At 44.5% G+C, this 17,863-nt stretch overlaps 3 protein-coding genes across 12 annotated transcripts in view; all 3 read right to left on the minus strand.

Moving 5' to 3' along the window:
- The window catches only part of LOC125745331 (MICOS complex subunit mic25a-like), a 74,343-nt gene extending 68,793 nt beyond the window's left edge, over positions 1 to 5,550 (minus strand). For all 9 annotated transcript variants that reach the window (XR_007398623.1, XR_007398624.1, XR_007398622.1 and 6 more), the window contains exons 1-4: positions 5,231 to 5,550; positions 3,983 to 4,094; positions 3,264 to 3,315; positions 2,261 to 2,405 (exon numbers count right to left, since the gene is read on the minus strand). Coding sequence is in view for 3 of the 9 variants with exons in the window: in XM_049018085.1 (XP_048874042.1) it covers positions 2,261 to 2,405; positions 3,264 to 3,315; positions 3,983 to 4,094; positions 5,231 to 5,314 (393 nt within the window). In the remaining 6 variants the exon portion in view is untranslated. The remainder of the gene's footprint in view (positions 1 to 2,260; positions 2,406 to 3,263; positions 3,316 to 3,982; positions 4,095 to 5,230) is intronic.
- A 134-nt stretch (positions 5,551 to 5,684) lies between these two features.
- Positions 5,685 to 14,012, minus strand: LOC125745326 (transmembrane protein adipocyte-associated 1 homolog). Of its 2 annotated transcripts, none has more exons than XM_049018075.1 (12): positions 12,647 to 14,012; positions 11,200 to 12,386; positions 10,537 to 10,728; positions 9,938 to 10,070; positions 9,591 to 9,677; positions 9,196 to 9,268; positions 8,936 to 9,015; positions 8,742 to 8,852; positions 8,521 to 8,581; positions 8,255 to 8,357; positions 7,875 to 7,955; positions 5,685 to 7,369 (listed from the first exon to the last, which is right to left on the minus strand). In XM_049018075.1, exons 3-12 carry the CDS (start codon positions 10,710 to 10,712, stop codon positions 7,135 to 7,137), a joined length of 1,140 nt encoding a protein of 379 aa, XP_048874032.1. In that variant the 5' UTR covers positions 10,713 to 10,728; positions 11,200 to 12,386; positions 12,647 to 14,012; the 3' UTR covers positions 5,685 to 7,134. The 2 variants fall into 2 exon arrangements, with proteins under 2 accessions (XP_048874032.1, XP_048874031.1); XM_049018074.1 differs by having other exon boundaries at positions 11,200 to 12,490.
- Positions 14,007 to 17,540, minus strand: LOC125744892 (platelet binding protein GspB-like). Its single transcript, XM_049017177.1, has 3 exons — positions 17,501 to 17,540; positions 15,108 to 15,730; positions 14,007 to 14,657 (listed from the first exon to the last, which is right to left on the minus strand). The coding sequence occupies exons 1-3, from the start codon at positions 17,538 to 17,540 to the stop codon at positions 14,007 to 14,009; spliced, it is 1,314 nt and encodes a 437-aa protein (XP_048873134.1).
- Between the last annotated feature and the right edge of the window lie 323 nt (positions 17,541 to 17,863).

Raw genomic sequence — 17,863 nt, forward strand, 5'->3', positions numbered from 1 at the left:
GAATGAATTAAAGTGGAGACTACGAGTCAGGCCTTCTCTTCCAACCTCAGTGCCTGACTTCACAAATGCTCTGGAAGAATGGTCAAAAAGTCCCCTAAACTTTGTGGAAAGCCTTCCCAGAAGATGAAACTGTTATAACTGCAAAGGGTGGGCCAATTCCATATTAAAGCCTACATATTAAGAATGGGATGTCATTAAAGTTCATGTGTGTGTAAAGGTAGGTGTCCCAATACTTTTGGCAATATAGTGTAGTACAGCTAAAAAGAATCATAATGATGTATGGGGATATTTAAGAATGCATGGCTTCTCCAAGGAGTGCTTCAGGCCTTAATAACATTTTACTAAAAAACAGGCTGAAATAAAAACAACACAAAACAGGCGATGACCTGCTGTCATTGTTAATTAATGTCTAGACACACTCACACCTGTTCATGGCAGGCTGGAGGATTTCTGATTAGCATCTCTGAAGAAAAACTGCATAAACAAAACAAACAAACGATGCTGAAACTGAGGGAAAAGTGTTTAGACTCTTCACGCAGCGCCTCCGTTTATATACATGGTCAGTGATGCGGGCTTATAATATCAGAAATTTCCAGAAGAACATGCTGCACAGAGCAGGTTGGCGTCTGCTTCTCTCTCTTCGCAACAAATTCATGTCAAGTTCAAACACAAGGTGAAACTCAGGCGATGTGAGACAGCTGTTATTTTAGCCAAAAAAAAAACTCATTACAAGTTTAAATGTTCCATAACTGTGCTTAAGCATTATCAAGCTTACACCACATGATCTTCCTGAAGTGCTTGGGCACGGAGGCACAGTTAGATGGCAGTCCTGGTGCGGGTTCATTGGTACACCCTGTTCATGGTTTCAGCTTATGCTGTATGTCCCACACATATTAATGAGCTTGTACTAAATAAATAAAGAAAAAAACTCACCACACTAATGGAATAATAAACAATTGCAGCATTACTTTAAATAATTTAAAAACAGATTTGAACAGCATCCAGAAAAAGTCTTTTGAAGCACATAGATAGAGCAGCACAATCAAATAAACAGTAAATGGGTCTAAACTAATTTGGATACGGTAGATTATGGTTATATTTTGTATTGAGTTTGATGCTTTGAGGTGAAATGTTATTTTTAAATCTTAGTTGACCTATGTACTACATTTTAGATTCTGTAGGGTACATACTGAATATCGGCCTCATATAATATGAATGGACCCAGATTTACCATTAGTGGCCAATCAGATGATACCTGAATAGCTAATGAGTTTGGACCAAATTATTGTTTATATAAGTAGCTATTAAACATACTAACATGATTTAATTTTATAATTATGATGTTAAGGGGGCGGCATGGTGGTGCAGTGGTTAGCACTGTCGCCTCACACCTCTGGGACCCAGGTTCGAGTCTCTGCCTGGGTCACATGTGTGTGGAGTCTGCATGTTCTCCCCATGTCGTCGTGGGGTTTCCTCCGGGTACTCCGGTTTCCCCCCACAGTTCAAAAACATGCTGAGGCTAATTGGAGTTGCTAAAATTGCCCGTAGGTGTGCATGTGTGAGTGAATGATGTGTGAGTATGCCCTGCGATGGGCTGGCCCCCCATCCTGGGTTGTTCCCTGCCTCGTGCCCATTGCTTCCGGGATAGGCTCCGGACCCCCCGCGACCCAGTAGGATAAGCGGTTTGGAAAATGGATGGATGGATGGATTATGATGTTAAAATATGCCCTGCGATGGGGCTGGCCCCCCATCCTGGGTTGTTCCCTGCCTCGTGCCCATTGCTTCCGGGATAGGCTCCGGACCCCCCGCGACCCGGTAGGATAAGCGGTTTGGAAAATGGATGGATGGATGGATGGATGGATGTTAAAATATGCCCTGCGATGGGGCTGGCCCCCCATCCTGGGTTGTTCCCTGCCTCGTGCCCATTGCTTCCGGGATAGGCTCCGGACCCCCCGCGACCCAGTAGGATAAGTGGTTTGGAAAATGGATGGATGTTAAAATGTGTTATATAGCAGATATAATATATAGGCATATTGCCCTCTGGAATAAAATTATGGATAATGAACATCTACATGTATGGTCTACAATACAATATAAAAAAAGTTAGATATCCAACAACTAAATATGATTGGACACACGGTCATGTGGTGTGTATATGCTCCCTGTTATTGGCTGCATAGGTGACTCAAAACACTTCATAATGATGGCAATGAGGATAACGGACTTTGCCAGTTGCTATTAACTAGTGCAGACGACTTACCAGGCTTTGGGCCATCTCTGCCTCCCCACGGGTCAGAGACCTCTCCCGAAGCAAGGCCTTGCTCAGCTCCTTCCGCGCAGCCTCCCTCTCTCGCCATGCCACACGCACCAGCTCCTCTTGCATGATGGACTGTTCACGCTGAAACCTGGGGCATCATATGCAGATAGCACTGGAATTATGCGTCTGACCGTCTATCCACTAGATAGACTTCTAACCACTATGCAGACATAGCACTCACACCACAAAAGAGAACAAAGCCAGCACTGTATATATATCAGGCCCATTACAACTTACTTTTACCTCAATTTAAATATTTACCCTGCAATACTGTTAACTTCCACAAGGTGGCAAAGAATACTGCAAGTAACAATATAAGAGAGTGTAGTTTTTTTTATATTTTTAGAATTGAACCCCGATTTCCAGGCAATGGCAGAATGCCTCTGAATAGGTTAGACCTGGATTAAATGAGAAAGTTCTACTGTTATTCTACTCTTCTATCAGTTCATTATAAGGCATGGTATTTCCCCGGGTGCTCTTCCAGAAGATTATGCCTTGGTATGTAAAGAATGAATGTTGAAAAGAGGTTCACAAGAAATAAAACAAAGATATTCAAACATCAATAAAAGGCTTGTCTGTGCATAAAAGTGTTCACAAGCCATTTAAAGGAACCCACAGTGTTGGCTGGTATAATGTCCATTTTCTGACTGTTCCCCAATCTTTGGGGCAACATCCACAAAAGCTCTGACAGGCCTGGTCTTAAGCTTGGGCCTGGGGGGGGGGGGGGGTAACAAAAAGACCCCCGATCACATGACCTGAGTGTCCTGTTTGAGTGTCACAGATATAAGTGGGCGCCTGATTATTAAGAGCCTCATAAGTAAACAGAAGAATCTTAACATCTATCCTATATTTCCTATATTATACTGGGAGCCAGTGGAGCGAAGCCAGAACAGGAGACAATGCTACTATGCTGTGGTATATATGCAGTGCTTCGAAAGGCACCCACCTTCTCTGCAGTTCCTCCTGTGTCTCAGCTGCAGCAGGACCAGGCCCTGATCCTGCAGACAACAGGCTTAATGGGACACTATCTTCTCTATAATATAAATCAATACAACTCTCCTTTAAAATTAACACCTCTTTTTATGGGTAACACTTTACCTTTAAGGACAATGCTTCATTTTATGGGTACCACTTTGATTAATAACACTTCATCCTTAAGGATAACATGTCAGCATTTTGCAAAAAGCCTAATGTTACAAAAAGCCCTTGTTTATTTGCCTGAGACATGTTAACCAAGATTATCTTAGCAGACTTCCTGAAAAGTTTTTTTAAAAAGGTTTCTTACAAAGCTTACATATTCATTCATGCAGGTATTTACTCCAGGATTCAGTAGCTTTAACAATGTGAAACTGCTGTTGTGACTAATGGGATTTTACATCATTAACTTTACAGTCACCGGTTATAGCCAGTAAACTCATAATGCGTAATTTTATTGTGGTCTTTTAAACTTCAGACATTTAAATAATTGCTTTGATAAAACAAACAAACAAGCAATAAGAAAAACAGTATAACAATAGGCCACAATCCGCAATCCACTTTCACAGAAGTTAAAATGACCTACATGGACATGAATTCCACCACTTACTGAGGAATACACCCAGACAGTAATCCGTCCTTGTGGTGATACAACTGAACTAAAGGCTTATTAATGAATGTGGACACAACCTGCAGCAGCTGGGGGTGGCCCAGGCTCTGCCTTAGAGCTTTCTGGAGAGGGAGGTCTGAAATCGACCCCACGGGTAGACTCTCGCATTCTCCGGAGAACATCATCTGAAAGCTGGAACACAAGTGTATTACATTAGTTAAAAAGTGTCACTCATGAATACCAAGCTTATAAAATACAAAATATATCTATAATAATCTTGACTATGAAGTAAAAACAGTACGTATCAAGCTCTGGATATGTAAGACGGTAAGCTAACATTCAATACTCGTAATCAAAATGTAATTGGCATAAGAAATGGGCAGTAATAAAGATCTGAGTGACTTTAACAAGGGGGGCAAATCATTATTGTCATAAGAATGGGTCAGAGCATCCCTGAAACAGCATGCCTTGTGGGGTGCTTATGGTCAGCTGTGGTGAGGAACTCCTGAGAGTGAACTGGAGGGGGGGCATGAACCACTGACAGGGTGTTGGGCAGCCAAGACTCATCAATGCGGTATATGAATGAAGGCTATAACATGGTACAGACCGACAGAAAGGCTACTCTGGTACAAATGGCAGATAATGTTGATGAGTATGGGAGTAGTGTCATGAGACACAACGCATGAAGCTACGTAAATGCAGGCCAGTGAGAGGGCCCATGCTGTCACCTCTCTACCAACGAAAGCACTTATAATGGGCACGCAGGCATCGGAACTGCACGTTGGAGCAATGGAAGAAGGCAAACTCAGCTCCCCTGTTGAAATACCCTATGGCTGAAATGCTGACATTGCCCATAGTTTCAGTGACGCCTTAAGATAGAATAGCAGCGGATAAAAAGCTGCTTAGACCAAGCGAGCAGGATCAGGGCGGCGCGCGATCGCCGGCTGACTCACTCCGTCGGTTTACAGTTGTTTCCTTTACAGATATTTTTACAATCACTCAGTGTGCCCCTGCATTCAATAAGCTGTGTGTAATGATGTAATGGCTGGTGAGGAAAGACGTGCTGTAAGTTTTAAAGTTTGATGCAGCGAAAGTATTACCAGCACCGTCCACGGTCAATGGCTGCCGGGCTACCCGGACCTGTCCTGTATAAATGGTTATGGTGACACACCAGCACCGAACACTGGACATGTGTTTAAGTAATACCTTGTGATCGTACAAGGATTCGCACAACGCCTGAAGTGCAGCTACAAAACAGCGAACAAATTAGTGAGGCAACTATCAGAGTTTGGGCTCACATTTTAATTCCCACCAGACTAACTTCCTACCTTAACTCCACGAAGCACCTGGACCCGGTCATTCTCATCGAGACCGAAAGACACTTTTCTGCTCGCGCTTTCACCAGCTCCCATTCTTATCTCAGGCTTCCAGGACAAACACGCTCCAAATAATAGAAGACAAGACTGTTCTTTTTCTTCCTTCCACTCGGCTAAAAACTGCGTGCCCTGAAAACTAAACTATATTCAGCACAAGGAGAGCTTCTTAATTGCGTAGTTTTCTTAAGAATACATAAAATTATAGATGTAGGCGAATGGGTTGCTGGGAATTGTAGTCCAAATGACAAGTTAAGTAGATCCGGCATATGTTTCAATATGATAGCGATATCAGGGGAAAAAAATGTTATTTCTGATATGTATAAACTGAACAAAAACACACAAACCATTTAGCAGGAAAAATACAAAACAAACATGGCGAAATGTACTATTATACCGATCACTCACAGAATGTTCAACACATGATTTAATGTCTTGCAGAAGAAAATCCCTAATGCAATATTGTAATGAAATAATTAAAATTGTAGATTTTTTTTTTCAAAACAATCCATTCACATACAAATATATATATTTTTATCTTTACCTGACGTCTACTATGTATGTATACATAAGTTTCATCTCCAGGAATTTTTGGCTAATTACTCATCTGATCCCATTATTTTGATCAAGAGTGCACAAAAATAAAGATTTTTTTTTCTACTGTGTTTAAGGACATTCATAAAATTGTGACAGTAACGGTAATTTGCTGGTAAAAGGTACAGTTAAGCAAGAGGCATAGCCTAGAACGACTACCTGTACACAATCAGCATTGTTAGATCAAAATTACTGGAGAGACCTACCAGTTTCCATATTTTTGTTTTTCCCCTTTCCCCAACCCCTTGTTTTAGGTTTAGACTTGCAGAAAAAATGTTATCACAAAAAGCACTGAACATACACGAATGACTTATCAAGTTTGCAGACAGAATAGTAATTCATTTTGTAGACATACTACCTCTGCACATAAAATACTTGCGGCAATGACAGGTTCAGGAATAAAAATAAATACATCCACAACAGAATCTAATGAGTGGAGATGCACCAGTAAAAATTATTCAAAGCAGTGTGCAACACTGTGTTCATACTCATCTCAAACCTACATGGCTCAGTAATGTTGACCGGAGAAACAAATGATCGCTGATGTCTCTTCTGCGGGTTTCAAAAATCTTTTAGGGAGTCCAGGCTTAAGGTGTGTTTAACATGTCTCAGATTCACTTTGAGAATCACTGGGTAATAGTGTGTGTGTACATATGTGCACTATTCACAGAATAAGACAACTCAACTGGAAAGGAGCCAAGAATAAAAGCCAAGCGTGCAATTATTACGTAGATACATCAGTGCGCAAGATGCGAGCCGTTCATCCTGCAAACATCAGAGCTCACTGTTTTCATACAGGGCTTCTTCATGTAAAATAATGAACATAACACATACATCGAGTACTGATTCTACTGATAATACCAATAATGCTAAAGTCAAAACACTTAATATAACACAAGCATTTGCTTCTTAGATGTTTAATACCCTGATGCAGATCTCTAAACCAGGAGGCACAGCGCCGACAGACAGGTGCCAAGATAACTATAGCATTACGAGACAATAAGAAACCCAGTGAGTCAAAAGGGAATGTACTTGTAAAAGGTATCACATGTCCTAGGATTTTTGGCCTGCTTTGCTGTCAAACCTTTAGGGGACGACTATTTAAGATAGCTATGAACATCAGGTCTAGACTTTGCAGAAAAGTCATAACTCATGCTGAAGGTTTTGGCGGTGTCTGATGTGCCTGATCCCACAAGTCAACAGGTCCTAGAAAGGTGGCGTTAACCAGGCCTCTCTGTCTTCTTCTTATGGGAGCCACCCATAATCTAGACGTTGATGGGCCTCCAGTGGTCACTGTCGGCATTGTTGATGCTGCCCACCCCAAAGGGCCCAGACACGACATCATCCAGGTAAGCCGCTGAGCCGTCAATTTGCGTGTTGGAGTAGGGGCCGCGTCCGAGCACCTTGCGGCCCACAACAGTGGTGGGGGGAAGGTGCACATCTGTGTCATCGGGCTCGTCAATCTGAGACTTGTATGAGAACAGGACCTTGGGCTCCGAGCTGCAAGAAAAGGCCACCATTACCATTGATACAGTGGGGCAGAGCTGAAGCTTAACACACCTCATGGCTTCTGTCCCACACACATTTATTCACTTTTATTACAGTTTTTCTCTCAAATACATACAGTATTGCATGAAAATCTTAAGCAGCCCGAGAAAATGATGTTTAAATGAGCTTCACGCTGGTGTAAAACTTTTCTATTATGTCTAACGAAGTGTGTTAGCTTGACCACTTCAAAACAACTTCTACAATCACCCACATATTTGCAGCAACCATCCAACACACCCATGTATTTTTTGATCTTAGTAACTTTCTAGAGAACAGAAGAAATTACTGTTATTCTTAATATGCAATGTTAAACTGTGTTTTTTTTTTGGTCAAGGAAAATATATAACTACTTCCCAGATAAATATCTTTAAAAATGTCCTTTGACTACTTAACACTTTTGCAACGTATCGTACATACAAAAACGGATATGCACAGTCATACACTGTACTGTACATACCCAAAAAACCCTCGGAGAAACGTGATGTAGATCAGCGGCGCAAACACAGAGAAGTACAGGAACGTTGTCACATCAACACAGCTATCAGAAAAGAGGAAATTCTCTGTTCAGGAACAGACTATTCTCCTGAACTGAAAACACCACAGCTTTTCCCAAAATGAGAGAACTAAATTAAGGAATCTTAACAGGGACGCATTGAGGTCAATGCCGGCCTTGAAAAAGCCTTGTGCAGATTCTTACCAAAAGATATGTAGGGACCTTAAGTCTGATGCAGCAGAAAAATTCATAAGCAAAGTAAGGGGGAACGTTCTCGATGCTTTACAGGGTGAAGAAAAGTAGCTGCTTAATCACAGACCAACAAAGTCATGGCAGAAGCTTACCACAGCCCCTGGATAATGTCGGCACAGAGCAGAGCACTGCCCAGGCCCTGGTAGAAGTTGAGGAATGACAGTATGGCAGCATAAATGTAGAAACTTCTCCTGGCTGAAAAGGAAAGTGGACCATTCAAAGAATCCACTGGGATTTTAATTTGATAAGATAATTAATTGAGTTTTTCAGGAGGAAAGGGTCACTATGCTTGAATTACGTAGTAGACCAAACCTATCCCTACCTCCTTTGGGTGGTGGTGATAATGGACGGTACTTACATGGCAGGGACAGTCTCTCCCTGAGCGGAGTCTTCGGAAGGATGACTATCAGAGAATAAACCTGGAGTACAAAAGAGCAAAGTCAGGAGAGTGAAACCTATTCTCAGTCTCACTGTGCTTCAGGATAATTCCCATAGTGCATAATCACCACCCTGTCTTTTCTCAGACACTGTACAAAATGCCCTTGTGTTTTACTCTGATCTGCATCACTAGAGAATCACCAGGAAGAAGAAGCAGGAGCTGGCCAGCCAGAAGTGGCGCCCCCCATGGCCATAGATGTTGAAGTCCTCCGCAGACAAGTGCTGGTCAGGGAACAAGATCTCCAAGGTGCCCTGGAGGATACAGAAGGCAGACCGTTGACATCTATGAGTCACGTTCTCTGGGTGACGTCCCAATAAAAAGTGTGGTCGTTTACCTGTGACACGGAGTACACCAGTGCCAGCACAGCAGTTATGGCCAGAACACGTTTTATGCTGGACTTGCTCTCAAGATGCCCTGGGAATGGAAAATGTGCGACATCAGGGACAATTTCATGCAACTGTGCATGAACGGCTACAGTAGAAGGGGCAAAAAATAATAACAATAAAATATAAAAACAACAATCCACCACATTTTAGGTTAATTTGGCGATGCCGTTTTTCCCTGAATCTTATAGGTTTACAAAAACTAACGTACCAAAGGCCAAACCCAAGATGATGACACTCAGCTCGATGGTGAGCAGGAAGAAGCGAGTGATCTCCCAGAGCACCTGCATACAAACTATACGTTATCACTGCTTTTCTGAATATGACATATGGCATGAAAAGCTGCATATTTTGTATGTAAACATGCATAACCTGTTTTCATATTACATTACTCAATATGTTTAACTGGAGTATTGTATAAATCCTATCCTTCTAGCCCTTCATATCTCCAGGATATGGATTTTGCTTATTTATATTATAAAACAGAATAACTGAATAATGATCTCTCCAACCTGGGTTTTTGTGTAACGCAAACTTATGAAGGTACTGCACCATCCCTTTCATTTGGCTGAGGAGCCTTGAGAATGACCCTTGTTAACATCTTACCTTGTCAATGATAGTGGCAGCGTTGGAGGCACATACAGTCATGGAGACAATGGCACGTGTGATCCCCACCGCAGCTACCACAAACACCTGCGATCAGTTCAGGAGAGGCTGTGAGAATGATGCCCACCGACTGAGCACAGCTTGAAGTAAGCAGCTAATCAAAACAAGTCATTAATGAACTTCCAAAGGGACCTACGAACGCAACCAAAAGCTAGGTTAAAATGCAAGGAGTTCCATTCAAACCGTCAGGCATCTGCTCACTCTCCCGATAACCATCTAGCTGAATGACGTCCTCACAGGGGTCAAGCAGCACGTCTTTTAAATCTTGCGTGATATGCTCCACATACCAGTATGTAGAATGTGATGAAGATAGGGCTGGAGGTGACACGAATCTTGGCTCGGGCCGACGGCAGCTTCCACATCAGGAACACGAAGAAGGCCACGTTAGGCACGAGCAGCAGCACATCCCAGAAACGTACTCTGCAAAAACACGTACACGTACACACAGACATGTACAGCCTCAGTCACTAATGCAAGCTCAGAATGAGAGCCTCGGCCTTAGACGATAATGCAGGCTCCGAATAAGGGAAAAGGAGTATGGAAAAAGCAGGAAGATTCCAAACCACAACTGTAAAACTGTTAGACTACCTGGCATATTGTTTAACATGTCAATATAACAATAATGCAAATCGCAATCTAGAAACAAAGTTTTCTTCAGTATCTAACAGAAATTATACTGCATATTCATGATCTGATTCATGATGTCATGATACATAAGTAAACAGCAAGTATCCTAAATCTTTAAATACACTGCCAACAAAATAACAACAACTTAAAAACGTGCACAACACCACATTTTAGCACTCAGTAGGTCTAAAATTGGCTTTAATTTTCAACTGACATCTTTATTATTATTTTTTTTTTAATGTAGAAGGGCAATCTGTACCGAGAGGTGCCAATGTCTTCATATAGGATCTGGAGACACTTGTGTGGCCTGGTGATGTTGGTCTCTGGCTCCGGATACCAGGTAGGGGCCGCGGAGGCGTTCCCGGCTGACGTAGGGAGGACGCTGCCATTGCCATAGACAGAAAACCTCACCACTGCGGTCACGGTGTCCAGCATGCTGCAGTCTGATCGCCTGGGGAAATACCGTCAAGGGAACTTTTTTTACTCTTCATTAAAGTCCGCGCTATAACCCGTGATTCTCTTTCTAGCTTTCTGGAGGTTGCATTCAGGTCTCACATAAGTAAAATCAAAGCGGTGATCTGGCAAAGAAAATCGAACCATGCGCAAACCATATCTTCCATTAACTCTCGACACGTGAGCCATGGATTTGCAGATGATCTGTATTTGTTTATTAACTTGGACGCTGGACTCACATTTAGTAAGCCTCCAAAGGTGTCATGCGGTTCTGCGCACTGACTCATCTAACAAGGGCAGTATTGTGCTTGCACACATAAACAAACTACCCGGACAAATCGGTCGCTGGGGATTTAGCCAAGTATGGTGATTTTAAATGTACAATGATCGCCAGTCCCCCGCTGACTACTTATTGAAATTAAACGAATTTCTTTTATCTATTCTAAGAAGATATATTTTGTTGTCCTACCTGCAAATAGGAGATGCCTTGCATTAAATAGTCCTGTTTCACAAGATCCGTGTACGCATACCGATGGATGATCTTTTAGCTATTTTCATGTAAATATCAATTGCCTTTGTTGTTAAACAACAAACCAACCAACCAACTAAACCAATACCCAAGTCCCTCTGTCACCTGACAGGTCCATACACGTAGAAACGAAGCGTTTCCTTCTTCCACACCTTAGGAACCGTGTACAAAGATCATGCCTTGAGTCCTAAATGGTTATGGCTTAACATATAGTTTTATAGTTGACACGGTATTTTTCACATTTATTTAAAACATTATTCGTGAAACGTATTCTATACATGTAATTTAAAATCGGAATAATTGTCAAAGCAATAAACTCATTTTATAAGTATATAATTCGTTTTGCTTTTCGTCAAAAAAATTATGATGATTCCTAAGTATGGTATCCCAATTTGCCCTGGTATTTGTAGTTTTTATCGCTTTAAAGAAATGCTTTGGCTGCCAACGGCGGTGTCATTACAGCGTTATTTTGAGTTAACTAACACTTATGGTTACGAGTCCGCTTTGTGGTGCCTCCTGTGTTTCCTCGTTTCCTTTATATCATAAATGTTTATATATTGCTCCGGTTACTCATAAAAAGAAGCACTAATAAAATAAACACTAAAACGAAGCAGATTAGGAAAATTCATATATACCTATACACTCAGTGACAAAAAGCACCCAGACAAAGTTATGGAAATTAAATTAATCTAAATGTGGTGACAGGTAATGTGACTGTATCTCAATGATTATAATATCAGATCAAACGAACAACACAGTTGGCAGTATGGGAACACCGCTGGTCCCATGTCAGTAATCATAGTAAAACCATGGTAAATTTTCGTAAGGGATAGGAGGACCTCAACATGACACAGGCAGTCCATAGACACATGTGCCGCGAGTGGACAGGCTTTGTCTTGTCGAAAGACTGTACCAGGGTGCTGTCTCAGGAGGAGTAAGACACGTGGACGCAGGATGTCTCTGATGTAGCTCTGTACCCTCAGGGTCCCCTGAATCACTGCCAAAGATGACATGAAGTCGTACCCTATGATTCCCCACACCATGATGCCAGGAGTAACGCTGGTGTGTCTCTCCTCTCATTGGCAGGATTGGTCCTCTCCTCTCATTGGCAGGATTGGTCCTCTCCCCTCATTGGCAGGATCGGTCCTCTTCTCTCATTGGCAGGATTGTTCCGCTCCCCTCATTGGCAGGATTGGTCCTCTCCCCTCATTGGCAGGATTGGTCCTCTCCCCTCATTGGCAGGATTGGTCCTCTCCTCTCATTGGCAGGATTGGTCCTCTCCCCTCATTGGCAGGATCGGTCCTCTTCTCTCATTGGCAGGATTGTTCAGCTCCCCTCATTGGCAGGATTAGTCCTCTCCCCTCATTGGCAGGATCGGTCCTCTCACCTCATTGGCAGGATTGGTCCTCTCCCCTCATTGGCAGGATTGTTCCTCTCCTCTCATTGGCAGGATTGGTCCTCTTCTCTCATTGGCAGGATTGGTCCTCTCCCCTCATTGGTAGGATTGGTTCTCTCCTCTCATTGGCAGGATTGGTCCTCTTACCTCACTGCCACCATACATGCACACGACACTCATCCATGGTAATGCAGAACCGAGATTCGTCGCTGAACATGGTATGACACCTCTCGTAATCAGTCCATGTCTCCCGGTTACGGCACCACTCCAAACACAGCCATCTCTGCGCTAGTGTTAACGGCAGCCTACGCATAGGACAGTGAACGTAGTACAGCTGTTGCCAGTTATTAAGACACAATGCAGGTTGACACTGGGTGTTGTAGAGAGTCCAATACATGTGTCAGGATGGCAGGCGCAGACATAATGGGGTTCTGTAATGGTTGAAGCACATTACGACGATCCTCCCTTGGCGTGGTCTGGTGCGCCCCCACTGAGTGACCAGAACCTCACAGCCAAATTCCAGCAACAAGGCCTGACTGCCTCAAGACACAGATGCATCCTACACTCGCTAACTCACATTAACACAGGAGGTATCACCCCAGACTAACATTAGGGACATATACACCCATGTTTGGTCTCGTTTGAATGTCCACAGTATGACGAGCATAATAATCTCAACCTTAAAGCAGTATATTCTCACATAAGAGAAATATAGAAAGTAAGACTAAAGCCACCAAAGCAGGTGATCGTATCACCTGGTAGAACAAAGGAATCCCCACATTCCTCCTAAAGCAATTTGATTGGCTGAGGGTCTGAGAATTGATAAGATCAGCAGTTCACCAGGACACACACACAAGATCAAAACAGCCCCTAAAATAATCAATCACAGTATTTGGTCTTCAAAGATATGCCGTCACTTGGTTTGAAATACTTCAGGAAGAGCTCCAGAGTAGCAAGTGGAGACACTCTGTAATCAGAGCTCCCACATAGTGCTGTGTGGATTTACATCTGTAATTAGATATTTTCTGCATTTACTCTGTACCCACTCAGCTGAGGTATGTAATTGTTTAATTTTTGTATTGTTTCTGAGTAATGTATTGTACTTTCTAATGTAGATGATATAGTTTAGGGGTTTGTGGCCACATGTTTGAATGAATTAGATTAGTGTTATATTTGGTTAAATTGATGTCTTGTATTAATTGTGAATAAACTGTGTTTTGATTACTTCTTGGCCGTCTGACTTTGCTAACTTCAATACGTTTCCAGTAGATTGGGTTATTTCCCCGGTCAGAGTTAAACTGTCATTTGGCTTGGCTATATTGGCTTCACTACGTCTCTTGCAGCCTCTGACTTAACCCCATTTTTCCGGGACCCAATACAACTGCCCAAGCTGAGTTACAGTGAATACTGGCTCAGTCTCTGAGGCGCTCACGTGCTGATTTACGGCAAAGACCGGCTCAGCCTCTGAGGCGCTGACGTGCTGATGTACGGCAAAGACCGGCTCAGCCTCTGAGGCGCTCACGTGCTGATTTACGGGAAAGACCGGCTCAGCCTCTGAGGCGCTGACGTGCTGATGTACGGCAAAGACCGGCTCAGCCTCTGAGGCGCTCACGTGCTGATGTACGGGAAAGACCGGCTCAGTCTCTGAGGCGCTCACGTGCTGATTTACGGGAAAGACCGGCTCAGCCTCTGAGGCGCTCACGTGCTGATTTACGGGAAAGACCGGCTCAGCCTCTGAGGCGCTCACGTGCTGATGTACGGCAAAGACCGGCTCAGCCTCTGAGGCGCTCACGTGGTGATTTACGGGAAAGACCGGCTCAGCCTCTGAGGCGCTCACGTGCTGATGTACGGCAAAGACCGGCTCAGCCTCTGAGGCGCTCACGTGGTGATTTACGGCAAAGACCGGCTCAGCCTCTGAGGCGCTCACGTGCTGATGTACGGCAAAGACCGGCTCAGCCTCTGAGGCGCTCACGTGCTGATGTACGGCAAAGACCGGCTCAGTCTCTGAGGCGCTCACGTGTTGATTTACGGCAAAGACCGGCTCAGCCTCTGAGGCGCTCACGTGCTGATTTACGGGAAAGACCGGCTCAGCCTCTGAGGCGCACACGTGCTGATTTACGGCAAAGACCGGCTCAGCCTCTGAGGCGCTCACGTGCTGATGTACGGCAAAGACCGGCTCAGCCTCTGAGGCGCTCACGTGGTGATTTACGGCAAAGACCGGCTCAGCCTCTGAGGCGCTCACGCGCTGATTTACGGCAAAGACCGGCTCAGCCTCTGAGGCGCTCATGCGCTGATTTACGGCAAAGACCGGCTCAGCCTCTGAGGCGCTCACGCGCTGATTTACGGCAAAGACCGGCTCAGCCTCTGAGGCGCTCACGCGCTGATTTACGGCAAAGACCGGCTCAGCCTCTGAGGCGCTCACGCGGTGATTTACGGCAAAGACCGGCTCAGCCTCTGAGGCGCTCACGTGCTGATGTACGGCAAAGACCGGCTCAGCCTCTGAGGCGCTCACGCGCTGATTTACGGCAAAGACCGGCTCAGCCTCTGAGGCGCTCACGCGCTGATTTACGGCAAAGACCGGCTCAGACTCTGAGGCGCTCACGTGCTGATTTGCGGCAAAGACCGGCTCAGACTCTGAGGCGCTCACGTGCTGATTTGCGGCAAAGACCGGCTCAGTCTCTGAGGCGCTCACGTGGTGATTTGCGGCAAAGACCGGCTCAGACTCTGAGGCGCTCACGTGCTGATTTGCGGCAAAGACCGGCTCAGTCTCTGAGGCGCTCACGTGCTGATTTGCGGCAAAGACCGGCTCAGCCTCTGAGGCGCTCACGTGCTGATTTGCGGCAAAGACCGGCTCAGTCTCTGAGGCGCTCACGTGCTGATTTGCGGCAAAGACCGGCTCAGTCTCTGAGGCGCTCACGTGCTGATGTACGGCAAAGACCGGCTCAGCCTCTGAGGCGCTCACGTGCTGATTTGCGGCAAAGACCGGCTCAGTCTCTGAGGCGCTCACGTGCTGATGTACGGCAAAGACCGGCTCAGCCTCTGAGGCGTGCACTTGCTGAGTCACTGACTCACAAACTCACAAAATAAGCCTTTGAGGAGTTGTATGAGTCGCCGAGCCCGAATGGTCGTCTAGGCTGACACTGCGTTAAGCTGTAATGATTTCCCAACGTCTGAACTGAGTCTTACATAGCAGATCCATGGATTGCCCTATTGGTCGAGGCAAATCCAGTGTACTGCACCGTCCGGGATTAATGGGAGAGAAGGCTCCATGCCAACCAAGCATTACTGGGTGCACACTCAGTCACACATTCGGTCAATTTAGGCGCTTAAGTCTACCTAAGTTTTTGGATACTGGAAGGAAACCGGGGGATCTGCTGAAAACCCACACACACGTGGGGTAAACATGCAAACTTCACACACAAAGTGGCCTTGTGAAGCAACAATGCTTACCCACTGCACCACTGTGCCGCCTTCCTAGGCTCGCACAATGTGCAATGTTAATATCAATATCACATGCTATACACATGGGCATGAGGGGCACTACCAAGACCAAGATCGGTTTAGGGTACAGGGGACAACGAACATGGAACCATCACAAGGAGTTATGGACCTCTGGTAGAGAACAGGAAGGAATGGATCAGGGCAGTACACCAAAGGGGAACTAGGAAGGAAAGCTGGAAAACAAGGAACTGAGGAAAAAATAGACAGAATGGAAAACACTACAAGGAGTTGGAGCTGAGGACCAGGGTTACATGCAATAACAGGACATGGCACATGATGGTGAGGGGTGTTCGATTACTTAGGCGCAGGCTCCACCCATTCAGCTATGTGGCAGCCTGGTGAGCAGAGGAAAACACAGAGGGAAAAAAAATGGAATAGTCAGCGACCCCTGCTGGCCAAATGGGGAAACAACTGATGGGTCGAGGCAGAGACTAATCCTCACAGTAATCAAGTTTAACTGAGTATTTGTGAAAGCTCTAGATATATATCAATGTTTTGGTACTCAATTTTTCTGTTTTACCCGTTTGCAATTTTAAATACTTATATCTATATGACTTGTTTATGCAGATATCCCACCTTAAGCATATTGATTTCAGGGAGACTGACGAGGGACAACAGAGAGCAGGGTGGGGGTGCTGGCAAAGCTTGGGGGGTATTACAGTAACACTATGTACTGTTTTTTGTTCCATGTTTGTGTTGATGTGGACGGAATCATGGAATCCCGACATGAAAATGGAATTGATAGTGACTTTATCAGGTTTCTGATCAATCAGAGGCCATTATAAATTAGAGTACCTGATATCCAACTGATTGATCGGTAATATGAAAAATAAAATGCCCTAATGTTATGCAGGCCATTTTTATCATTATTGTAATTATTATTATTATTATTATTGTTGTTGTTATTCCTTTGACAAGAGCCAGAACTAGCTAGTTAGCTAGCTACTGAATATTATGTTTTCTCATTGATTTGACAGCGACAGTAGCCTAGTCAGTGATTAAACACCATCCATCCATTTTCTGCCACTTGTCCAGGGTCGGGTCATGGGGGCAGTAGTCTAAAGCGGGATGCCCAGACCTCCCTCTCACCAGCTACCTCCTCCATACTCTTCCGGAGGAATACCAGGCATTCCCAGGCCAGCCAAGAGATATAATCTCTCCAGTGTGTCCTGGGTCTGGTCCAGGGTCTCCACCTGGTTGGACTTGCCCAAAACACCTCCCCAGGGAGGCATCCAGGCGACATCCTACACAGATGCCCAAACCACCCCAACTGGCTCCTTTCGAAGTGGAGGAGCAGTGTCTCTACTTTAAGCTCCTCCCAAATGTCAGAGCTCCTCCCCCTACCTCTAAGGTTGAGCCCAGACTCCCTGCGAAGGAAACTCATTTCTGCCACTTGTATCTGTGATCTCATTCTTTCAGTTACCACCCAAAGTTTATGACCATAAGTGAGGGTAGGAATGCAGATCGACTGGTAAGAAAAGCCATGTACTAAGAGAGGTGTTAAAGTGCTTCATGTGTGCCTCCATTTGCTTTCCTAAGGTTCCTAAGGTTTGACACTCATTCATCCTTTGGTCGTCTTCCCGAATTTCTTTTCTCTTGTGTTTGCGTGCATGTTTGTCATTGGGGCAATGCAAAAGTAAGCCCTTTCACCAGCTTCACACAAAAAAATGGTTTCCAGCTGTAGTCAGCATGAGATTTTCAATTCAA

The sequence above is a fragment of the Brienomyrus brachyistius genome, chromosome 6 (assembly GCF_023856365.1).
Source record: "Brienomyrus brachyistius isolate T26 chromosome 6, BBRACH_0.4, whole genome shotgun sequence".
Classification (NCBI taxonomy): domain Eukaryota; kingdom Metazoa; phylum Chordata; class Actinopteri; order Osteoglossiformes; family Mormyridae; genus Brienomyrus; species Brienomyrus brachyistius.